Raw genomic sequence first — 25584 nt, forward strand, 5'->3', positions numbered from 1 at the left:
TATTGACCCCATTTTTAACGTAAAAATTGCACTGTACATTGGATTTGGGATAGGATGCCTGACAGACAAAATATAGGGCAAAGTCAATCCTTTTGCAAGGAATCATCCAATCAGAGACGACTACGACTTCGTAAGGTGCTGGGTTTTCAACCAATCAACGTCGTTGTTCTATTCTAGCCTGGCCAATGATTTCGCAGTATGTTTGCAGGTCGAGACGAAAAACGCCGACGATGTGTTATGTTTTGTATCTCGGCGGCGTATTAAACAACAGCTGGTGGGCGAAAGTTTTAGCCTTTCATCGCTGCATATTTCTCGTCAACGAGTTAACGTAAGACTGGATAAGTAACCGCTGTTTGAGTCGGTTTTGACTAAACGTTGACGTGTTGTCGGCGCTCCCCTTCCAGCCTGTGTCATCCGCCCCGCTGCTCCCCTGGCCGGGGTACACGTAGAAAGAGTGGCGTGTGGAGCTCGAGAATGGAGGAGTCAACCCGGAGTCGTCATGGCGGCGGTGACTGCGTGGCGATACGCTAGCGACCGTCTCCTCGGAGGATGGGGCCCGCTTCTCTGCGTCTTCCTGGGCTCTCTGGTGGCCCTGCTGACGCCCCTGGTCGGGGTGGAGGAGCAGTGCCGGGGCTCCCCGAACGCCATCGCGCGGCTCCGCTGCCAGCTGCGGGGGAGCTCCCAGCAGCCCCCAGCTGTGCAGACCACCGGCCTCACTGTCCCCCTCACGGCCCTCGACCTGCTTCCTCTGAGGGCCAAGCCCAGCAAAGGTACCCGAGAGTGTTCGGAAGATTGTACCAGTCTTCGCTGAGTTACGGCACATATTTGAAATTAGAAAAGCTCTGAGGCAGCACCACACAAATGTGCAACTGTACGCTCGTGAGTACCTTCTGCCAGCGAGTGAACTAAAGGGAGCATTTCATTTTTATCATTGACCTGTCACTATACGTCGATGGCATAGATGGTTAAGGATATGTCATTTATAGTGAATAAATCTTTTTTTTTTTTTTTTTTTTTTTTTTTTTTTTGCAAGGACACCTGATCTCTCCAGCGCTTTGGTTGGAATCAAAACACAAGTAATATGATCAAATACAAAAACTGTATCAAAAATCACATGCTCAATATGACTGGTAGTATTATTATAATCAGGTTTGAATTACATATCGGCTGGATGTGAGCCAAGTGGTTAGCACGTCAGTCCAACAGTTCTGGGATTTGAGACTCAAGAGTTTGCATGTTCTCATGCTTTCATGCGGAGTCCTGTGGCATTGTCCCAGATCCTAGAAACATGCGTCTTAGGTTAATTGGAGACTAAATTGTTCATGGGTGCGATTGTTAGCAGGCTGTACCCCACCTAAACTGAAGTGAGTCGCTATCGGTTCCAGCTCAACTGCTAACCCTAATGAAGACAAGCGGTATAGAAAGTGTATATAGCTGCAGTGTTTTGTTTTTTTTCTGACATCAATTCTGTCTCACAGAAATGATTTTTGAGGCCAGAGCGGCGCTGCAGCAGGCTCAGGAGATGAAGAAACACGGCAAGAGGGAGAAAGCCCACAAGCTGCTGGTGCATGCGCTCAGTCTGAATCCAGACTACGTGGATGCCCTGACCGAGCTGGGGACTATTTTGGAGGAGGAGAAGGACGTGGTGCAGGCGGACCACCTGTACACTAAGGCTTTGGCCATCTCGCCTTGTAACGAGAGGGCCCTGATGAGTCGAGACCGCACCCTGCCCTTGGTGGAGGAGATTGACCAGCGTCATTTCGGCATCATTGACAGCAAGGTGCGCAGGCTCATGTCCATTCCTAAAGGCAACTCTGCGCTACGTCGGGTGATGGAGGAGACTTACTACCACCACATCTACCACACAGTAGCTATAGAAGGCAGCACTCTCACTTTATCGGAGATCCGTCACATCCTGGAGACGCGCTACGCCGTCCCCGGCAAGAGCTTGCAGGAGCAGAATGAGGCCATCGGTGTGGACGCAGCCATGAAGTACATCAACACCACGCTGCTGTCCAGGACAGGAACCATCAGTGTCAGGTGACATCCTGGAGATCCACAGACGGGTGCTGGGCTACGTGGACCCCGTGGAGGGGGGCCGCTTGCGCACCAACCAAGTGTTTGTAGGCCATCACATCCCGCCGCACCCTCAGGACCTGCAGCGGCACATGCAGGAGCTGGTTCAGTGGCTCAACTCCGACGAGGCCTTGCAGCTGCACCCGGTCGAGTATGCCGCTCTCGCTCACTACAAACTGGTGTACGTGCACCCGTTCGTGGACGGCAACGGGCGCACGTCGCGGCTGTTGATGAACCTTGTGCTCATGCAAGCGCGATACCCGCCCATCACCATTCGCAAAGAGCAAAGGGCCGAGTACTACGCAGCTCTCGACACGGCCAACGAGGGCGACGTGCGCCCCTTCATCCGTTTCATTGCCAAATGCACCGAGATTACGCTGGACACCTTGTTGATCTCCACCACTGAGCATTCTGTGGGGCTCCCGGGGTCGAGGCAGGACCAAGCCTGTCCTGACTGCAAACACACCATCCCAGTTCACAACTGATTTGGTGATTGGAGAGCATCTGTCAGGTCTACTTTTTACCCAAAGGGGTTGTATCCATCAGCTTCGCCTGGCTTTGTCTTTAACTTGGTGAAATTTATTTTGTGTGGGAACTTTAAAAGAAGTTTAAATTTCATGGGAGACCAGGTCAGAAGTTGGGACTTGTAGGAATATCACCTCACTTGAGAAGCTTCAATCTATGCCTTGTGGGACCTTTAGTTAGAAATGGGATAGCACTTTTGTCATTTGAGTATTTATTTTCTGCAAATAAAAGTGAAATCTCAGCATGTCTCAAGTTTAAATTACACGTTGGTTAGGTGGATATCTTTATTTTTGCCTTCAAAACACAGGTAATACATTAACAAACCAGCCATTTAGTTACCTTAAAAACACTATCATTGTATTTAGTGCATATAAAATGTTCATACACACCACATGACGAACAGAATGTGTATTTAATAGGCCACTGGTGAACAATCTCTATAGCTTGTATTCCATAGTGTGTCATTTAGTTGACTATATTTTTCATATAAGATGACCTTACACAAATGTACTCTTTAACTGATCACGCAAGCAAAATTGCATAGATATAAAACTAAATGTGAGTGCTTGAAAAAAGTCAGCCCCAGCCAGTTAATTTATTATGCCTCAGTCTTAAATTGACATTTTAAATCAAAACAAAAAAATTGCCTGACATAAGGGGATCACATTTAAATTTCTCAAAAGAGACTGTTGGACTAGTTTATACATTTAACTGTTGAAATGGTGGTCTTAAGAGCCATAAAGTCTTAACGAAAATATTTTAGCATAATTCTGTTAACAGGCAGCTGCTTCGTATGTATTGATTTTGTATGTGTAAGCACATACACTATTCTACACACTTCTTAACATAGGGTTGTCAGTCCAATGTCCCACTGAAATAAAAGGTTGAATTTGGGAAAATGTCAAGAACATTTCAAACATATTTACACACACGTACTTTACAGTTATTTAATAAAACCCGACAGCAACGTTTAAACACAGCCAGAGAAGGAAAAGTAAAAATGGCCAGGGTCAAAGGTGTTCTTGGTTGAAAGGGGCCGGTGGAGGGCAGCAGCTCTGCAGTTAAGGCAATCTCGCACGAACAATGACGAGAAGGCTGACGTTTGCAGAAAGTCAAGAGTCACAAAGGGACTTCTTTTGAAAGATTCACGTGATGGCTCTCAGTGTGAAGCCAGCAGGCATTCCTTTCACTTCTTCAGAAGCATCTTAGCAAAGTCTGCATTGGACAAGGGCTTCGCATCTCCGGCACCTTCCTCAGATGCAGACCCATTCTCCACTTTTCTTGTGGGCCCGCTTTGGCGATTCAAAGAGCGAGGGAGCAATGACACCTGTGTGCGTCCTCTTCCTCTCCTGGGGGAAAAAATGTTTCATGATGAAATCACTTACTGAGAGGATTTCAAAGGCCGATCGGTACACTTACGCGCCGTGGAACTGGTGAGGCGTCAGGTTTGCGGTGGGCTGACTGGGACCGAGCTTGCTTGTGTTTCTGCGAGGAGGGTTGCTTATAGCAACAGAGATTTGGTTCCCTTCTACGTCCATGCCGTCCATTTTCAAGACGGCCTGAGAAGCTTGCGCTTCATCTGCAAACTCAACATATGCCAAACCCTGCAGAAGCCCACGGTTCCAAGGGTAACACATCAGCTGTCTTCATCATTTCATATTTTCAGTGTATGACACCTACTATCTCACCTTGGGTTTTCCTGAGCGAAACGTAACAAGACGAACTTCTTTAATGGTGCCGTGACGCTTGCTTATTTCTTCCAACTGCTCCTTGGTGCAGGAAAACGGCAGCCCGGAGATGAAGATTTTGTGTTTCTCCATAGATGTGTTGTACTTGAACACCTAAAGATGTGGAGTACTCACTTAAGACGCCACTGACCAGAAGACATTTTGCATAAACAGCGTTCCCCCGTTATAATAGGGGTTCATCTTTTTTTGTCCCCAATATAACAGATTTGTAAGTGATAGTTTGTTATTGTTTCTTTATAGTATATAGTAGGGCAAGTCTGATTTTTTAAATTTAATTCAGTTTCATTTATGCAGTGCAAACTCAGACAACAGAAGTTGTCTCCAGGCACTTATGGTCGAGAACCACACTTCCCGCACATTAAGAGCACAAGTGAATTTTAGAGTTGCGGTGTACCACAACATGTCAAGCAGCACTGGGCTCATCTGGCTATAGATGGAGTGTCATTAAGAGCAAGAAGAGGCAGAGAAGGTCCCCTACTAAGCAGCAGTAATAGTTGTTCCCACAGTGCAGAGAGAATATATGCCAGCGAGTATTGTTGTTTGGTCTGTTTGTGTTGCTGCTCCAAGTGTGTTAAAGTAGCAGTTTATTGAAGGTTTATCATTGGCAAAACATCTCTGCTAATTTCTGTTGGCCCGTTAACTTCAACTGGGAGTGACAAAGGAACAGTTTGAAGCAAGCATGCGTTGACACACATTTGGAGCACTCATGCTGTGGCCAGCATGAGTGTTCTTTTCACTTCCTCAGAGTTTTCCTCTTTTTGTTCTTTTTCCCCCAACATTCCTGCGGCGATTCATTGTCGCTATGGTAACAGTTGTATCCGTTTGCGGCCAAAGATTGCGCCTCCCCAACAGTGTTTGATTTGACAAGATAAAGCCCAGTGATAGTAAAAGACGGGATACGCTGGTATCAGAATACATGTCGTGCGGTGTTGCCACTGTCTGACCGAGATACGGCAAGATTTTATGGCAGTAGTCTGACATGGTGCAATCGTGAAAGACCAGTTTTGTCTCGTTGTCTGATCTGACATAAGTCGACCACAAAAATGTCTGCCTCGAGGCAATAAATAGGCAATAAAGAGGGGTTCACTGTACAGTATTTCATATTTACCTTAAAGTCTGGATTCTTGTTCTTGTCTACACACGGTGACACATACATAGGCCTGCCCTCCACTTCCCGTCTGTCGAGTTTGAGGGCTTCCGTGACAGACTCAGAGCTTTCAAACTGCACATAGCCAAAGCCCTTGAAGGTCCCTTTGTTGCTAGAGACGAGGCGAATCTGGTTGACGCGTCCACACGTCTCAAAGAATGTCCTGAGTCTGGCCTCAGGCTCCTCCAGGGTGTACGACAGGTTGCTAACGAACACACTGTTTTCATTGTTCCGAAGCTCAGTTTTATCATCGCTTTGCTTCTGGGCACTGGCCTGCTGGACTTGGTTGAATCCAGGCGCGGAACTTTTATAGCCAGGAGGCGCCTTCTTCCCATAGAGTCCCATCTCAGTCTCCATGTGCTCCTCTTTGCTTTGCTCACCATTTCCTTTGTGTCGCTTAGGAGCTTGTTCTATCAACGACAGGGGAAACCGGTTATGTCAAAGTTTTTCCTGAGAAATGGATAGCCGTGAACTCACCTATGTTCAAATAATTGGATTTCCAAGACAACAATAAATCATTCACTGGCCAATCAGCTACGGCCTAAAACCTTCAGACGTCTGCTAAAAAGCGGAATTTCCACTCGCTGCATGACAATGTCCTCAAGCATTCCTTCAGGTCGACCACAGAGTGGCGTGACAGGAAGAAAATGACAAAGTTTTGGAAGAGCGCAACCCTAAATGCAACTGGCAATATGTTGGGTGTATGTTAGGTGCACAGGAGATATCTCCCCAATCTGCCACATTTGGAATGCTTTTGCAAGGAATGTTCCCAAGTCAACATGTGCCATGGACTCCCATCCAAAACAGCAGAATGTGAATGCTTTACCTAAAGCACAAGACACTTACAAAAGTATTTGTTTTAGACTTGTGCAACCAGTTTATTGTCAAAATTATTTGTATTATTTGCTTCACAGCATCCATCCATTTTCTATGCTGCGTGTCCTCATTAGTGTCATGGGTGAGCTGGAGTCTATCTTAGTTTTGAGTGAGCGGTGGCAACACCCAAGACTGTTTTTTTCAGCTAATCACAGCTGTTTCATAGCACAGGTCGCAGATCAAATGATTTTTGGGTAAAAAATGCTCTGAAAAAAATCCATTTTTAAAATTGTTATTTCAACAGGGGCGTGTTTACCTGCATGGTCGTTCCACTCATCTTGATCAAGCCCGTGCTCTGCTTTCCTCTTCTCCCCAAATCGACCGCCCTTCTGAACTTTCTTCTGAGACTTCTTGTCTGCCTTGGCCTTCCGCCTCTGCTCAAATTGTTCCTCCTCGTATAGAGCCTGGATGGCTTCTTTCTCGGCCGCCTAACAGACAGCCCGAAGATGGCCATGAGCGTCAAAAGCTGCTCAAAGACAAACATGCTTAAAACAAATGCTGCTCTGTGCTCCAAACCTTTGCCCGTTGCTCATTAACTCTGTTCAGACGCGTCTCTGTTTTCTGGACTGCCACATCCCAGTCCTCCAAAGAGCCTGGATGCGTGGACATGTCATAAAAAAATCTCCTCAACTGTCATATCAGTCTATCATATGTGGGGGAGCTCACCTTCGACTCTCTCAAAGGTGAGCAGGACTTCACACACGTGTTCTGGGTAGTCGGAAGTGCACTGCACTGCTCTGTGAAGCGCTTTTCGACAGTGGACAGAATCTCCGTAAGCTCTGGAGAGAAAGTACGAAATATAAGTGGCCGTGCTGTAACGTTTGTTTGGCATTGCACCTTTAACATGACATGCGCTGACAGACCTTTCGAGGTTATAGTATTCCAGCCACATGTTGGCGTACTTGGCGTTCCCTTTTGTCATGATGCTGTCCCACAGTTCTCTGGCTTTTTGCATGTTTTTACAATGCAGGGCCTGGGAGGAGCACAAAAAAAAGGGGGAGGGGGGGGGGGGGGCAATTTTTGTATAAGCCTGATGCGGACTGACACGCAATGGCCAATACAAAGGAGGCCTATCCATTCAAAACAGTTGCCGCAGTTACAATTCTTACCTCTATCCTTGCCCAGATCTGCATTATGTTACAGGAAGGGTCTCCACTTTCCCCAAACCCTGGTGTCATGGCACAATGAGTCAGAATGGAAACGCATGTTCAACTCCAATAGAACATCTGAATAAGAATGCACCTACTTTCTTCAACATCTTGTTTCATGTATTCCAGACAGCGGGTGAATGACCCTCGTAGCTCCTCCAACTCTTTAGTCGACTCTGTGAGGTGGGGCGGCCGCCAGCAGCGGGGCGATACAAGAATGAGAACTTTTCCAAACACAAAAAGACGAGTACCGACTTCATCCGGTGCGGCTCTCACCTTGGCTGAAATCCACACGTCTCCTCAGGTAGTCGAGGTATACCTGCCAGATCTCCACATAATCCGTAGCTTGAATGAACCCCGCATTCAGCGCTTTTTCAAACAAATCTGTGGGAAACACCAGGGCCTCGTTCAGTAATCATTCTCCCGGACGTGTAAAATGTGCGCCAATAAGTCCAAGTGTTTGCCTGAAATGGTTTGATGAGTGCCCCCGTGCCTCTCTACAGCTTGCAAATAGCTCTTCCACAGACCCATCGTCCACGGGCAGTTTCTGACAGCACGATCGTGAGTGGAAAGAACCAGATCTTTGATTTTCAGTTGACGGTCCTGCAGAGGCCAAAGAAAACACAGCAACTGAATAGGAACGTGGTGATTTTCACACCTGAGTCAATACTGCCATTGTCTTCATATAGGATATTGTTATTACCCGTTGCTTATATGTACTTTGTCGACATAAGATTCTGGTAATATTATAGAAATACTTGCCCAAAACAAAGGTTATCTGATGAGCATATGATTCTCAGACTGTACTCACGAGATATGTGGTAAATTTGGTCCACATGTCTGGCACCAGGCAGTTCTCGACCAGAGTCCGCTCAAACGTCATCTGAATCCGGGCCGGGTCCCCCTCCTTCATTTCAAAGTCGATGTAGGCCTGGTACTCGGCCAGTTTAGGCGTCTCTGCCACCAGCTGCAGCGAGACAACCGAATAAACCCAAAGAGCAGCGCTCAAAGTCGTGTGACCCAGCTGGTACATCAGGTCTGAATGCTCATTGCTGGTTGCTTACCAGTGACTCTTCAAAAGGCTTGTACTTCTGCCTCTGCTGCAAAGCATTTTTGTACTGATGCAAGACTTCCTCGGGTGGACCGTGGTCGGACCATTCCTCATACTCTGCATAAGTTGCCTCCATGTCTAAGGGGGGGAAAAAAGACATTATTAGTATATAAAACATAAATCACATATGTACGTCTCATTAAAATAATAAGAGATTTCAGTTAGTTTTGCCTTCACGAAGTGAGTAAAAAAAAGGGTACGGGGTTAAAAATAAAAACAAATAAAAAAGGTTTTCCTGTGTGCTTGATTGCATTTACTAGCGATTCAAAATTGATTGTGACACCAACCAAAACGATTTCTTAACATGAGTCACGCACATTTCTTCAGGCTGGGGCCAGCCCACACACACCAGACTGCTGCTCATTTTACAACACCCCATCTGGAGCGAGACACGGCATCCTTACCCATTAAGGGGATGGCCAGCTGGCGGCGGAACAGCGTATGGATGCGCTGAAGCTGCTTGTTCAGCAGCTCTTGCTCATCATGGCTGGGAATCTTGCCAGGAGGAGGCTGAAAGAAAAGACAATGCAGAGGAGGAACAACACAACAAGTGACGATGCGGAAAGTGAGCTAATCCAAATGCATTAGCAAAGAGAAATGTCGCCGATATGAGGCAAAGAAAGGCAATAGGAACCTCGACGGGGGGAGGGAACATCAGACATCTGTTAAATTGTCGCTAACGAAGACAAGACTGACCTGTACTGTGGCCAGAATGGCATTCTCAAATTCTCTGTACGCTTCCCACACCATTTGTCCCTTGGTCATGTGAAGCCCAACAGCTGTGATGGCTCTCTCGAAGACGGATCTCACCCTTTCGATGCCACCTGGCGATCCCATGCCACCAATAGAATACTGGGCATATTCAAGCCAGATATCCGGGCCTGGGTGGAATGGCAAGACACTGAATGTCAGGATTGTGTAATAGCCAGATGTCAGAATCTTGGGTTTGCCAGTTTGCACTCACAAATGTAGTCTTTTATAGCCTTCTCAAAAAGTTCAATAACTTTTTCTCGGTTGGGTTCTTCTTCAGTCAGGCGAATTTCATCCTTGAGCCAATCGAGCCAGATCTCTGTGGGATTACAGAGATGTGGGGTCACTGAAACAATTCACACAGATCCACTTGAATGTTTTTCTGAGCCGAGGTTTGCAGCGGATATACACCAACCTTCTGTGAGAGGAAAAAGCTCACTCATCTTTTGCCTGGCCTTTCGCAGATGGAGAAGCTCTCCCTCATGCTTCAGTAGTTTGATGAGATCAACATGGCAGTTGTAGTCAAAGGCATTGATCGATAGCTACAAAACACACAACAGTGCAATTAAACGTGGGATCTGCATCTTTTTGACAAGCTAACGCTTGGGATGAAGTGAGGTTACAAATGTGATGGTGAGACACTTACGGTTACTTTCTTTCATGTCTTTTTAGTAATTATACAGGGTTCCTCAGTTTACGACGGTGCTGACATACGATACGCTTTCCTCCATCAGAGTGCTTGCTCATGGTGGGTTTCTTACAGATCAGTGTGGTTCTTGACCTGCTAAATGTCTTCAGTGCTTTGGCATAACTTCCGCTGTGAATTGGCGCTATTTAAATAAAATTCACTTGACGAGTCCGTCGTTTGCCTAAAGTCAGCTGGTACAAGCTCAAGCTCTCTGTGACCATCAACACAAAAAAACAGTGTAGAAAATGGATGGATGGATGGGCTTTACTACTGTGTTAGTGATAGACTACGATGTGTTGCTACTTGTGTACAAAGTCTAAATACCATTTTTAATGTTGAGTCCATATTTCTGTTAGAGACACGAGTATATTCTCTAAGACAAGGGTGGGCAAATTTTTGTGCTCAAGGACCACATTTGATTTTGACAACACATAGATGGGCCAGGCACATTCTTAGATGAGGTAAACAAAAATTATTATTTTATATACATTGACCCCTCGCTTTTTGCGGTTTAAAAAACGCAAAGTATGTGGGTACCAGAATGATTAGAATACACGTATTTATTTAAATATTTACACGTATTTATTTCAATATTTCATTATAAAACCTTATACAGTAATTAACATTCATCAGCATTGCCTTCTGAGAGAGGCGAAGAGGATTGTGTTGGTGGCGGAGGTTTGGCCTTTGTTTGTCCTGATCATATTAGTGTCCAAACTCACTGTCTTTTCCCTGCAATCAGCAATCCACAACTTCAATGCAGCTTCCATTTTCACAATTCTCTTATTACGCAGAATTACCACACGTTTTGCTTCCTTATTGAAGGTTATTGAAGCAGTTTTGCGGATGTTTGCTTCCTCTTCCTTGATGTACCGCACTGTAGATTCATTCACGCCATAATGGCGTGCCACAGATGCAAAACTTCTGCCCTCTTTGATCATATCTAAAAGTTTCACTTTTTCACTGATGGTCATTATCATCTTCTTCCTCTTGGACACCCCGGAGGAAGTTTTCGCAGGGGCACAGCGCTTAGGCGGCACTGTGAGGGCTTAACTAATCCAAAACGGTTATCGGTTAAACAAAAAAAGTGATCGCGAACACAACACTAAGATAAACAGATCAACAGCGTGGACAAGACTGGCGAGATACAACAAAGGAAGATGTTGGGTGAGGCTGTGATGATGTGCAGCCAATCAGCTCACGGGATAAATCCACTCGCGCTCTCATCGGTCGATGTCGCGCCGGGAACCAATCACGCGCCTTGTATGAGTGCCCGTGGCATGTACAGTACAGTACAGGCATGTACAAAGCCTCTGAGTGAACTCATCTCTTTCTTTGGCATGCAGGGAAACCTTCTCTGTCGCGCATCAACATGAAACAGCAAGTCTTTCTGCAATATGGCTGCCGATATGGCTGTATTTTTTCATTTTTATTTTTTTGATGAATATTTTGGAAAAACCCGCGAAGCACTGAAGCCGCAAAACGTGAGCGCGAAGTGGCGAGGGAACACTGTACTCATAAGCCCTCCAGTGCAAATTCAACTCGCACGCTACTGTATATTTTGGTTTGCCCACCAAACAGAAAACCAGATCACACACGTGCAGGCACATAAACAATGCTGCAGCTCTTGAGCTGGGGGTGGGGGGTGGGGATGGTGCCCTGCTCAAGGGCGCCTCGGCAGTAACCAGAAAGCAGATTAACATCTATCCAACAAGCAGTTGTCATTGTCCATTTGTCCGCAGCGCGACTTAAACTGTGGGCACTGTGATGGTGAAGGTAAAGCGCTAAATAAGCGCACTCCATTTATCATTTAGCTACTGCCTGACATAAAAAGCGAAAATGTGTACGTAAAATAGCTTGCTATTTAGAATAAATTGATTGAATTAACCAAACATTTAATAAAAATGATTTCACTGACATTTTTTATTTTAGTATTTGCAATAACTCAATTAACCAAGTGACTAATGAGATAAATGGGGGAGAAAATTAAGTACAATTTAATTGAGAAATGTTAGGGAAGACAGCTAAATTTATGCAAGAATGAAATGTAACAGTACTCTAGATAATGTAAATGCTCAGTGTCCTTTCCTCCTCGAATACACATCTTAGGTTTACCTTACTAAAAACTCCCAACTTCCACTTCATGATAATTCGGATTATAATAAAAGGTGTTTCATTCTATTCTATTCTTTTAATAGTTTGCGTGGAACGAGTGCATGTAGAGTGGAATATGAACTTTGTTGCGGGGAGGAGGTGGCTACGACAACATTTAAGGACACTAACCCAAGTATTAGAAATTGTACATTTAGTAAGACTTAATCATTTAGTCATTAGATTCGTACTGTATTCCGTTTTTTTTCGTATTCTTATTACTTGAAGGCTGTGACGTCACGCATCAAAACGCGCGTGAGCTAGCGTCAGCGTCACGACAATAACCTCGCAAAGATCCGATTTCGACCATTTCAGCCAGCAATTGTTTCTTCTAATCCAACGCGAAGATAAATAACGCGGCAAGATCTCGCTCGCGGAGTTGACGGCGACTGTTTCGCACTCATTCATTCGCCTTTAGCTACTCGGCTAACGTCAGTGAGAGTTACCTGCTCTTCCAGTCGCTGGATTTCGGCTTCATTTTCCTTCTCGTCTTCTGATGTGTCGTCCTCTTCGTCGTCCGAATTGTCCACTCCCATGCCCTCCTCGCCGTCGCTCTCCGAGTCCATTCCCCGCTCGTCCATCTCCGCCGCGTCGTCCTCTTCCATATCTTGCAAATGCGTAGGCTCTGCGTTGCTCGCCGCCGCCATGTTGGAAAGGCTGTCTGCCTGGTAACAAGCCCAAACAGCCCCGCTAGTCACGAGCTGTAATAGTAACCTCTGGCCGCTAGTGGGCGCCCCGACCTCATCTTCCTGTTCTCCTTCGGTGTTTATCAACAAACAGGCTGCGCTCGTGTTCGCTCGTACATTTCCGGAAGTGGTCGGTTTGTGAACATGGCGATGGCCTTACGAAAGTCTGCGTTGTTGTTCGACACAAGGTTGCTGCGCCCGGAGCTAAAAATCCTCTGCTCCTATCACAAGAAGGTAATCAAATGGATCTTCCTAACACCTTTTATAATTGTTGCAACGAAGTTATATAGGATTCGTCGAGTCGTCTGCTCATGTGCGTGCTGCCCGTTTGGCCCAGTAACCGTGCAGCCGTTTTAGCATTTAAGCAATATCCTTGATGTCCAGCCTAAAGTCCGTGTCAACATGGGCTTTTTATCTTTACTACTAACAATGACTCTTATCAACGTTTTTAACGTACGTATCACTACTTTCCATTACTGACTGACATTCTTGCACACTAGTAGGACAACTACTCGTTACTAGTGGGCAATTTGGTGCTACTAGTAGGTTACAGGAGGCTCCTAGAGCGTGACACATTCCTACCAGTAGTTTATTGATTGATTTGATTTCATTCTAGTAGGTCAAATTTGGCAGTCGTAGTGAGAAGGGGGCGGGGGGGGGTTACTAGTAGGACACGGTCGTCTTACTAGTGAGGACAATGAGCATACTAGTACATGGACCTTATGCTGGATATCGAATAAATGCTCCAGCAGCTTTTCAAACATGGCTTAAACAAACATCTGCGCCGTTGAGTTATAACGATTTCCAAACCGTGCGCCGTAAGAGTTAAGCAGGTGAAACTGACTTCTGTCCGATTGAAGGTTGTGGACCACTACGAAAACCCAAGAAATGTGGGGTCTTTGGATAAAAACGCCAAGAATGTGGGCACTGGTTTAGTGGGTGCACCAGCCTGTGGCGACGTCATGAAGCTCCAGGTAAGGGAAGCGCTCAAAAGCTGACAGTAACTGCCGCTTTCTTTTTTTTTTTTTTGTAATTTGTCAAGCAGATCAAGTACTTTGTTTTATCCCAAGGTTGAAGTGGATGAAAACGGTAAGATTGTGGACGCCAAGTTCAAGACATTTGGCTGCGGATCAGCCATTGCTTCCAGCTCTCTGGCAACTGAGTGGGTGAAAGGGAAGTCGGTGAGTTTGCAAAGGATCAAACAATTCTGAAAAAGTCTTTCTTATATTGATTGAGGTTGCTTTCTTCTTCCCCCCTCCTCCCGTCAACCCCCGCAGATCGATGAAGCTTTGAGGATCAAGAACACAGACATTGCAAAAGAACTCTGCCTTCCACCTGTCAAGCTTCATTGTTCCAGTAAGCAGCGACAATACATGAAAAGATTTTAAAAATGTCTTTTTTTTTTTTTTTAAAGAGCAGAAAGTGATGCAACGTGACAGACATCCATGTGCGAAATGTAGGGGCCACCATTATAGTGTCAGAAAGTAGGCTAGAATGTAAAAAAAAAAGAGGTGAATTATGCAATACTGCATAATGCAGGTTTAGCCACTCTGTGGAAAAGATCTTGGATGAGAGACATTAGCCAAAAGGGACAAAAGTCTCCTTTTTGCATCTGTCCTGACTATTTCAGCGCACTTGACTACAAATGTTCCTCAAACATAAGCAATCCTGTACTTCTTGTCACAGGCAATACAAAGCACATTTGTCCTTAACGCAGAATGATTTGTGGCGTCGCCTCGGTATATCATTCGCTCCCTATTCTCTTTTTCGTGTTTCAGTGCTTGCAGAAGACGCCATAAGAGCAGCCCTGTCGGACTACAGAGTGAAACAGAACAAGGAGGAGCAAGGTGTCAAAGCCAGCAGTTAATTTCCCATCGCTAAATATTCACAATGGGTCGGTGTACCTCAGGGATGTGTCGTGTATGTTGTTACAGGACTGTACAAAAAGCATTCTTTCTTGGAGATGATGGATCATTCCCTCATGTTTTTCCTCTGCTAATAATGTAACAAGCCTATTCCTCAATAAAATATTTGCATTTATGATGCTGGAATAGTAACCTTAGCATCAAAATAATATATTGCTGTATCTCAATTCTTTTCACATTTGCGATAGATCTTGTATGATGGAGATTTTGCAACTGGAAATTAAAGGTCAATATCACAATAATTCACTTGTGTTCCTTTTGTGCTACCAAAAAGCTTGAAGAAGCACCATAAAGAACAGAAATAAAGTGCTTAAATATAGGTTAACATCCAATAGATATAAAAGATCAAGCCCCTATTCAAATTCCAGTATATTTTAATATGAAAAAAATGGGAACTCATTTAAAAACTTTTTCCACCATTAATGTGACCTCTAACCTTTATAACTGGATTGGGAAAAGAAAATCTTCACGATAGGAAGTAAAAACAACAGCGCTAATGTGGTTACACGTTAGACATATGACACGTTACAAAGTACTAGAAAACAAAAGTCTGGAGAGATTTGGTCAATAAAATTTCCATAGAAACCTACCAATACAGTATTTATGTTAATCTGAGATCAGATCCGGTTACTTGTGACCCTGAGGAGAAAACGTATCGATCACAGAATACATATAGGCATGAATGCGATATTTGAAAGGGCTGTAGCTTGTTTTAACAACGCTCGTGTGCTAATGTCCTCCAAAATCGTCTCTGTCAAGTGGAGCCACTCTCTGTTGGCGCTGAAGAAGCTTTTTCAGCACTAGTGACGGCAGCAGCGTGAGGAGGAGCAACAGCACACACAAGACCGCCGGCGGCCAATTGAGTTCTGAGCGAAGCAGGTCGGAGGTGGACAAGGTGGTGTCTTTGTTTGTGGAAAACAAAGATTGCGTCTCTGTAGGATGGGTTGTAATCATCTGAGAGTAGCATGTGGTGGTGGTGTTGTCTTTGCACTTTTTTTCCTCATGAGGGCTTGCAGTTGAATAGGGTAGGGTCACAGTTTGGGTTCTCTTCTGGGACAAACAGTCCTCATATGTTAAAGTGTCCAAAGATAAGTGCTCATCCAAGATCTGAATCTTGGGGACTGTAGCTTGAGGAAGATGTCCAGCAGTGGTGTCTCGTGCCATTGGCTGTGTTGACCAGCATTCCCGTTGCGTCTCTCGCAGTAAACGTCGGACCCGAGACGCCGCAGGATTCGCCGTCAAGGTCTTCAGCTGAATTGTCTTGTCATCTGGCTTGAGGACGCCAGGGGAGATTGTAGCGATCGAGAGGTTTAGAGGCGGATTGTGCGCGGGATGGTCTGGCTCGGCGCACGTCACGTCCGTGCTGGTCATCCTGAACCTGCCGCTAACTGTCCCGCGATAGAGATACAAAATGTCACACTCGCACACCCAGAGGGAGTCGGTCAGCTCCGCGGATGGGAGATGTGGTACCTTGCCGGAGATGCTGTCCGAAAACGAACGTAAGCGGTTGCTGCTGATTTTGAGCACATGCAAGTTGACCAAAGGGGACAGAGAAGGCAGACCCAGGGCCGAAATGCAGTTAGCCGAGAGGTCTAAGAGGGTCAAAGAGGGGGGCAGATTTGGAGGAATGCTGCTCAGCCTGTTGCCCTTCAGCGTGAGGACCTGCAACTTCTCCAGGCCTCGAAGCGCCCCCGGCTGGATGGCACGGACGAGGTTATCTTCCAGATCCAGTCGAATCAGATTCCACAGTTTCCTCACGGCGCCGAAGGTAATGTAGGCGATGCGGTTGTGTTGTAGAAACAGGGCCTCCAGGCTGGGAGGGAGGCCTCGTGGGAAGCGGCCCAGCAAGTTGTGACTGAGGCTGAGCTCCTGCAGGCTGGCGAAGGGACGGAGCAGGTGGTCCACGTTACACAGCCGGTTTTTGGCCACCGACAGGACGGCAGCGCCGAGGGGGACTGAACGAGGGAGCCGCCTGAGGCCCAAGGACTCGCACAGAACTAAAACTCCCGGGCCAAGACAGCAGCAGCCGACGGGACACGGAGGCTTAGCGATACCGACGTGTGGACACACGCAGAGGACCAGAAGGACACCACATCTGGACAGCAACATCGTGACTCACTGCAGGAGAATAAGAACATAACAGTAGCAGAAAACTGTAACATAAAGCGAACAATACAAGGAGTTAATTTCATTGTCTATGAGCCATGTTCTTCTCTTTCCATTCTTCAATTCCTTCTTCGTGTCTTTCCAGAAGATGAACAGGCTTGTGTCCTCGTGGCTTCTTTTAAAGACCCCCTCATCAAAGTTTAACGGCACTTCTTTGAGGTGCTGTGTTACCTCTTCCGGATGCTTCAAACATGTGAGAGCTTCTCTGCAGCACAAGAGGGGGTTCCTAATAACAAATGCAGAAACACCACACGTCTCCATGCTTGAGAGAGCCATCCAAATTGCAAGCCGGTTGACCTGCGACCATCTGGCGATGCCGGTGAACGTACGAGGGCAGTTCCTTTTTCCTCCAATTATTTAGCACCCGATTGACAAAAGTGGTGGGGACGTGACCCTCGTCAATCACTCAGTCATGACTCAGCTTTCGGATTCCACTTCACTGCTTTCTTTTTTTTCTCCTCCTCATATTTGATATTTGAGCTGTGTCATGAGCTCGCGATTGTCTTTTTGACCCAACAATTAAGGATGTTTCTGTTTTACACTCCACTCGCAGGTCACACCAGCAGTTACGTGTGCACTGCAGCCATTCGCAGAGCCTGTAGTATAAGACTCAAGCGTTCACATTCACACCTATCCGATCAGTATACAGTGGGTACGGAAAGTATTCAGACCCCCTTCAATTTTTCACTCTTTGTTATATTGCAGCCATTTGCTAAAATCATTTAAGTTCATTTTTTCCCCTCATTAATGGACACACAGCACCCCATATTGACAGAAAAAAAATGGAATTGTTGAAGTTTTTGCAGATTTATTAAAAAAAGAAAAACTGAAATATTCAGACCCTTTGCTCAGTATTTAGTAGAAGCACCCTTTTGAGCTAATACAGTCATGAGTCTTTTAGCTGTGTGCTTAGGGTCATTGTCTTGTTTGAAGGTGAACCTTCAGCCCAGTCTGAGGTCCTGAGCACTCTTGAGAAGGTTTTTGTCTAGGATAGCCCTGTACTTGGCCGCATTCATCTTTCCTTCGATTGCAACCAGTCGTCCTGTCCCTGCAGCTGAAAAACACCCCCACAGCATGATGCTGCCACCACCATGCTTCACTGTTGGGACTGTATTGGACAGGTGATGAGCAGTGCCTGCTTTTCTCCACACATGCCGCTTAGAATTAAGGCCAACAATTTCTGTCTTGGTCTCATCAGACCATAAAATCTTATTTCTCACCATCTGGAGTTCTTCAGGTGTTTTTTTATGATTATTTTTTTTAGCAAACTCCATGCGGGCTTTCATGTGTCTTGCACTGAGGAGAGGCTTCCGTCGGGCCACTCTGCCATAAAGCCCCGACTGGCGGAGGGCTGCAGTGATGGTTGACTTTCTAGAACTTTCTCCCATCTCCCGACTGCATCTCTGGAGCTCAGCCACAGTGATCAGAAAAATGGGCAGCACCCGAGTTAAATAGATGAGTGTCACAGGAAAGGGTCTGAATACTTATGGCTGTGTGATGGTTTAGTTTTTCGTTTTTAATAAATCTGCAAACATTTCAACAATTATTTTTTTTCTGTCAAAAAAAGATGAACTTAAATGATGATCTTGAGTCCACGAATCTTCCTAAGCTCAACACTCATATATTGACAAATATATTGGCACTACTGGAACAACGCCATGATCCATTCGTCAATACTGTTGGTACAAAAAAAGCAATATTATCTAATAGTCTGAAGCCAACACGAATCAATAATAAAAGGGGTTACACACGGAAAAAGCAAAAAACAAATGTAATTTGATTTCCAAAATGCAATTGTCATTTTTTGGCAACGAGCATTAACATTTTTTTTCGTAGTCTACACAACATATAACAATTAGCTTGGTCAAATTAATGTCAAGTAACAAGTTGTATTTTTATTTATTTATTTAAATTTTTTTTTGGGGGGGGGGGGGGGGGTTGGGGTACAAAGAGTTTGCAGGGGAAAATAAGATCAATGCAAATATTATTGGCAAAGAACAAACAAATACATATTGAATGTGTTATGCAAATGTCTATAAAGAAATGTTTTGGAATGTAATCAAGACATGATGCTTAATGGCAACTCGCAGCACCAACTAATTCACTCTCAAGCAGAATTGTCTTGATAGCATTTACAGCAGGACATTATGAGGAGATTCCTCTGTCTTGGCAGGCATGTGTTTAGACTTAAACACTATTTTGGCATTTATATCACGCAAACATATTATAACAACCACTTGTATACAGAGTGTATATATTATTATTTAAAAAAAAAATATTTATACTCCAAAATGACACACAGGATTGCTAAGGCATAGCTTGAATTTTGTATTATTTCTTTTTGTGCTTTTGTGCAACTATGCTTATAGCCTAATGGTACACCCCCCCCCCCCCCCCCCCCGACATAAAGTACATAACATGAGGTACACCTACATAATTTAACGATGATCCAATACAAGAGCTGTATCCACATTTCAGTCTTTACGAACATAGTGTTGGTCTGTCTAATGTAATGTAATGTGTGAGTTTGATGCACCAGATTAAAAGATAAAACCAAGTCTTATTGGTAATATATATGTGTACCTAATATTGTGGCCAGCGAGTGTATTTTTCTAATGTAATTCAATTCCGTTTTGAAGTTGTTTTTGCATTTATTCGATAGCCTCGATATCGTACAGCTTAAAGTCCCTGTAAAGTGAAAATAAACAAGGCTTATAAATTTCAAACACAATCGAAGAGAAATTTGAATGATGAAAAATAAATAAATAAATCGGTGAGTGTGTAAAATGAGGTTTAAAAATCACGGGGAAAAAATTAAGCCGTTATCTCTGCTCACAAACATGTCTGCTGAATGTGTGAAACCTCTCCCCACTGAAAAGTAAGCGCCACTTCAGCAAGCAACTTTTTTTTTTTTATGCCTCCAAAACATACCTACATGCTTGAGCTGTGAAAATATATATCATCCTCCGAAAGCTTTCGATGGCTGGAATATATCACAACGTGTGATGAGAGGGACTTCCAAATTACACTACTAGGCACTGAAAAAAATCAGGAAAGCTGAATTGGTGAAACAACCGTTCGACGTGAGACCTCCACTATTTAATACTACATACTGTAGTTCTCAGTCTTTGTACACAGTATATACAACCCCAATTCCAATGAAGTTGGGACGTTGTGTTAAACATAAATAAAAACAGAATACAATGCTTTGCAAATCATGTTCAACCTATATTTAATTAATTCAATACACTACAAAGACAAGGTATTTAATGTTCAAACTGATCAACTTTATTGTTTTTAGCAAATAATCATGAACTTGGAATTTTATGGCTGCAACACGTTCCAACAAAGCTGGGACAGGGTCATGTTTACCACTGTGTTACATCACCTTTTCTTTTAACAACATTCAACAAACGTTTGGGAACTGAGGACACTAATTGTAGGTGGAATTCTTTCCCATTCTTGCTTGATGTACAGCGTCAGCTTTTCGACAGTCCGGGGTCTCTCTTGTCATATTTTACGCTTCATAATGCGCCACACATTTTCAATGGGAGACAGGTCTGGACTGCAGGCAGGCCAGTCTCGTACCTGCACTCTTTTACTACAAAGCCACGCTGTGGCTGACATGTGCAGAATGTGGTTTGGCATTGTCTTGCTGAAATAAGCAGGGGCATCCATGAAAAAGACGTTCCTTGGATGGCAGCATATGTTTCTCCAAAACCTGTATGTACCTTTCAGCATTAATGGTGCCTTCACAGATGTGTAAGTTACCCATGCCATTGGCACTAACACAGCCCCATACCATCACAGATGCTGGCTTTAGAACTTTACGTCTACAACAGTCCGGATGGTTCTTTTCCTCTTTGGCCCGGAGAACACGTCGTCCACAATTTCCAAAAACAATTTGAAATGTGGACTCATCGGACCACAGAACACTTTTCCACTTTGCATCAGTCCATCTTAGATGAGCTCGGGCTCAGAGAAGCCGGCGGCGTTTCTGGGTGTTGTCGATAAATGGCTTTTGCTTTGCATAGTAGAGTTTCAAGTTGCACTTACGGATGTAGCGCCGAACTGAATTTATTGACATTGGTTTTCTGACGTGTTGATGTCGGTTTTTGATGCAGTGCCGCCTGAGGGATTGAAGGTCACGGGCATTCAATGTTGGTTTTCGGCCTTGATGAAATCCCTAAATTCCTTGCAATTGTATGTTCAGGAAGATTGTCCTTAAACTGTTTGACTATTTTCTCACGCACTTGTTCACAAAGAGGTGAACCTCGCCCCATCTTTGCTTGTGAATGACTGAGCAATTTAGAGAAGCTCCTTTTATAGCCAATCATGGCACCCACCTGTTCCCAATTAGCCTGTTCACCTGTGGGATGTTCCAAACAGGTGTTTGAGGAGCATTCCTCAACTTTCTCACTCTTTTTTGCCACCTGTCCCAGCTTTTTTGGAACATGTTGCAGTCATAAAATTCTAAGGTAATGATTATTTGCTAAAAACAATAAAGTTGATCAGTTTGAACATGAAATATCTTGTCTTTGTAGTGTATTCGATTGAATATAGGTTGAACATGATTTGCAAGTCATTGTATTCTGTTTTTATTTAGGTTTAACACAACATCCCAACTTCATTGGAATTGGGTTTGGAGAAACAAATCTCTCAATTCACTTTACAGGGTTTTTAAGGTCATTTAAGGTACTAGTATCCTCTTTATTCTTACTAGTAAAACAATTCAGCACATTATTAGAACGACTTGGGCGTACTAGTAGAATGACTGTCTTTCTAGTAATATTTTTGTTACAATTCTACCTTCGTATAATGAAAGCCGTTTGAGCATTTATTTGAGATCCAGTTTAGGGGCCATGTAATAGTATGCCCCTAGTCCTCACTAGTAAATTTCAGCATACTACTTTATTAGAACAACCATGGCACACTAATAGACTAGTTGGGTCTTACTAGTAAAACAAAGCAAAAAAATATATGAACTACACTCATTTCTACACTAATAGGACATTCTAGTAGGACAACTAAATGATACTTGTGAGGAGAAATTGTGCACTAGTTGACAATCTGCAAGCTACTAGTGCAACTAGTGAAGTGCCAGATGTTAACGAGAATTTGACTGTCACTAGTAGTAGTAGTAGCAGCGTACAAGTTAACTAGCATGCAGATTTGTTCCACTAGGAACATGTAGTCGTTCCACGAGTGCACCCTTGTCGTTCTATTTGTGTGCTGAATTGTATCATGAGTGACGACAAAGCGTGTACTAGTACGTGGACCTAAGCTGGAGTAAATGCTCAAGCAGCTTTGCATAATTGGCTGTTGTGTAGCGTGAGGCCGGTCTAGTGGTGGCTCTTCTTCAGATGGCAGGTGCACACGGGCGCAGTGGAGGTGTGCTGCACCTCCTCCCCACGCTTCGTCTGCTCTTTGTGTTTGGGATCCTCTCGCCGCTTCTCCACTTCCTCCGCCTCCCTGACCTTGCGCACATCCTGGCGGGGCGACGACCTGACGTCCCTGCCCCTCTCTCCGATCAGAGCTTTGGAGGGCACGCGCAGGTTCTTGGGCGAGGAGGCGCCACTCTGCGTCTGGACCCTCTTGACGTGGTCCACGGCGTACGGCCTCTCCTGGAACTCGTCGGAACCTCTCTGTCCGCCGGTTTTATTCGCTGCATATTTCTTGGAGGGTTGAGGAGGGACCTTGTAGGCCTCCAGTTTGCGCTTCTGACTCATGGCGGAGGCGCAGCAGATGATGAAGACCATGACGATGAGAAGCGAGGTGACCACGATGATGATGAGAAGGTTCTCCTCCAGGAAGTCCACCACTCGGGTCAGTACGAAGTCCTTCAGACGGATGATGGTAGTGGTGATGGTGTTGGTGAGGGTGGGGTTGTCGGAAGCCTCGGGAACACGGGTGGCTGGCGCTGACTTGAACCGGTTCGCGGGTGGAGAAGGACTTGGGGAAGAGGAACTCCAGCCCGTCGTCGCCGCTACCATCCATGGAGATGTTGTAGAACATCGGCGTGCCACGCGCCACGCCGCAGCACAGTGACAGCAGGCTCACGCAGGCCATGTGGAAAAACAAGCGGGCTGTCATCTTTTCTGCAAAATCCTGCAACCACAACAAATTGGGTAACATACAAATTGGTGAATCGCAGACGTTAGCCACATTGTCGCTTTTTGTTGTTAAGCGCAAAAGAACGCAAAGGCTGTACTGCTAGCTGGTTGTTACTTTGCTTCCAAGGTCAGGAATGCACCTTCTTGAACACAGTGTTTCATTGAAACTCATCACGCAGCAGCTCCAACTTATTTTGTGACGCCTTGGTGGGTCCTCCTGAACCAACAAGCCAGTCTCAATCTGTAATCTTAAATACAAGTTTCCACCTTGATTCAGGTTTCCATCCTGCAGCAGATCTATTTTAGCAGGCAGCAGAGCCATTACTTATTTGGGGTGGAGACAGTCAGTTTGGTGCTCCGGGCCTTATAATTTGGAGAGGAGGGAGAAGCCGCCCATCCACCACACTAAAGCCAGCAGGAAGTTATAGTCCAGATTGTGCGCAGAGGCGTGGGACACCAGTGGCTGCGGCCTCTATATTTACACTGGGCACCAGCTGCTGTGGCCTGGTGCACACGGAGAAATATGTTCACTTGCTGAGAGAGAAAGGAGAAGAAAAAAAAAAAAAAAAATCTCCCATCGAAATATTATTTGCAAATTGGACTTTTCTAGCTCGCGCTCTCTGTCACGGTGAAGTGCTGCAGAGAAATTGTGAATCTTGTCCACCTGCGAACGTTTTTAGAGGAGAGGGAGTAATGACAGCTTTTGGGCTAAAATAAAGATGCAGCGCCTCTTCCTGACACAGCTCAGCGTAAATGGGCCGCCATGTGTGGTCACATATTAGACACACTCAGCCAGATGGATGTTCAGCTAAAGGACTGCTCTACCCCTTCAATCCCCATAATTAGGACCATAATTACATTCATGCTGGGTCCACATATAACCTCGCAGTGAGATACAGTACATATAGACTAGAATCAAGCATTGAATCAATCAAATGCAATTTATATCATTTACATTATGGTTATTTGGATATAATTGGGTGTCACGCCAGACCATTCAGTCACTCTGTGGGGTCATAGTAAGGTTTTAAAATATACTCACACAAGACCATAAAATCAACAAGTGGCTTAAACTAGTATTTGGTACTCATTTTGTTTAGATTACTTTGCAACAGTTTAGCTTTAAAAAACTAAATCTTAATGAAAAATAATTGTAATATCAAATACAGAAATATAAGCATGAAAAGGTATATGGGATACAAAACAGAAACAAAAAGAATATCTGGTATAGCAGATAAATTTGTGGTAAATGTGTTTAGATATAGGACTTACCAGGAAGGCTAGTTGCAAAAATAGTATCAAACTTGATCACAGAAAGTTCAAGTCAGGTCACATGTGGAAAACACATGCTCCATCCAACTCAAACTTGAAAATAATCTAAGTATGAGTGCATACTTACAGGTTATCCTGATAAATGTGAGCGGGAGCACAGCGAGTTGAGGACGGAGCGGAGGACAAAAATCCAACACGAAAGTGGAGGACAAGAGGAGGAGAGTTTCCGAGCATTCCCGTCCCTGTTATACTGAAAGATTTTTTTTAACCGCTCCCTGGAAAGTGATGTCCATCCCTCCATTTTCAGCTTCTCCTCCCTCATTTTCTCCTCCTCGACTTCATGACATGATTGAGACGCAGGGGCGCCGTAGGGATGACAAAAATGATAATGATTCTAAGGGCCCATCACTGACAGGTGCCCTAGAAAATCGCATTTTCAATTTGCAGCATTGAAGTTATATCGTTTCACTGGGCCCAAGCCTCACCCCTCCCCCAAATATGATAGCAGGAAAAATATGAAGAAAATAGTATTTCTGCACATACAAAAGACAACACTAATCTTAAATAGAGCTTATAGACTCAAGTGTAATTAAAAAGCATTGTGTACCAGCTGTTCTACATGGACTCATTCATGAAACCAACAGATGAGCTGACGATGCTTCAGCTTACATTGACCACGTTGCATTTGGTACACGAGGCCCATGTTTAAGGGTATTTCTGTCCACGGTGGGGTGACTCCCAAATCTTCAGCGCCTCTCTAATTACGTGTCCTTGATTACAGCCTGTCTGTGCAGAACGTACATGACCAGTACAGGGAGAAAGCGAGTTTTCTCGTCCCAAAACACGTGTACAGAGCCAGCAGGAAAAAAATGAAAAGGCTTGAGGAAAGAAAGCACTTATCGCAACATATGAAGCATGTATTTGGGGCATTTCTTACTTAATATAAGGTGGTAACGGCTGGTCAGAGCGTGAGGTGGCAATTTAGTAAAACTTTCAACTTAACATGTAACTAGCATGAGATTGTGTCAAAGCATGTGACGATTATTACAGCAAATTCACTTCTAAATTTTGCATGAAAGTGTCACCAAATGCATAGTTGTAAACAACCACAGGCTTTGCCACTGGCTGTTGCAGTTTTTTTGTTTAACAGAACAACTAGGCTCCAATGTCAAATCAAACGAGACGGAAAATAAATAATAAAA

General features: G+C 44.6%; 4 protein-coding genes across 4 annotated transcripts; 2 read left to right on the forward strand and 2 right to left on the reverse strand.

The window, feature by feature from the left end:
* Positions 1 to 219: 219 nt before the first annotated feature.
* Positions 220 to 2826, forward strand: ficd (FIC domain protein adenylyltransferase). The gene is given in 3 exon segments (XM_061671615.1): positions 220 to 770; positions 1479 to 2038; positions 2040 to 2826. Coding segments are annotated over 3 exon segments (1353 nt in total). The 5' UTR covers positions 220 to 499; the 3' UTR covers positions 2562 to 2826.
* A 45-nt stretch (positions 2827 to 2871) lies between these two features.
* Positions 2872 to 12904, reverse strand: sart3 (spliceosome associated factor 3, U4/U6 recycling protein). The gene is made up of 19 exons (XM_061671614.1): positions 12667 to 12904; positions 9797 to 9923; positions 9596 to 9700; positions 9328 to 9512; positions 9036 to 9141; positions 8585 to 8709; positions 8332 to 8487; positions 7985 to 8123; positions 7797 to 7904; positions 7619 to 7696; positions 7482 to 7540; positions 7236 to 7345; positions 7039 to 7151; positions 6889 to 6965; positions 6629 to 6800; positions 5458 to 5906; positions 4290 to 4442; positions 4021 to 4205; positions 2872 to 3950 (listed from the first exon to the last, which is right to left on the reverse strand). The coding sequence occupies exons 1-19, from the start codon at positions 12865 to 12867 to the stop codon at positions 3788 to 3790; spliced, it is 2811 nt and encodes a 936-aa protein (XP_061527598.1). The 5' UTR covers positions 12868 to 12904; the 3' UTR covers positions 2872 to 3787.
* On the forward strand, positions 12497 to 15073 carry iscua (iron-sulfur cluster assembly enzyme a). The gene is made up of 5 exons (XM_061671616.1): positions 12497 to 13140; positions 13767 to 13880; positions 13977 to 14087; positions 14184 to 14262; positions 14685 to 15073. Exons 1-5 carry the CDS (start codon positions 13051 to 13053, stop codon positions 14771 to 14773), a joined length of 483 nt encoding a protein of 160 aa, XP_061527600.1. The 5' UTR covers positions 12497 to 13050; the 3' UTR covers positions 14774 to 15073.
* A 6497-nt stretch (positions 15074 to 21570) lies between these two features.
* On the reverse strand, positions 21571 to 24596 carry tmem119a (transmembrane protein 119a). The gene is given in 3 exon segments (XM_061673305.1): positions 21571 to 22894; positions 22896 to 23105; positions 24510 to 24596. Coding segments are annotated over 2 exon segments (750 nt in total). The 5' UTR covers positions 23091 to 23105; positions 24510 to 24596; the 3' UTR covers positions 21571 to 22339.
* Between the last annotated feature and the right edge of the window lie 988 nt (positions 24597 to 25584).

Source organism: Phycodurus eques, chromosome 3 (assembly GCF_024500275.1).
Source record: "Phycodurus eques isolate BA_2022a chromosome 3, UOR_Pequ_1.1, whole genome shotgun sequence".
NCBI classification, from domain to species: Eukaryota; Metazoa; Chordata; class Actinopteri; order Syngnathiformes; family Syngnathidae; genus Phycodurus; species Phycodurus eques.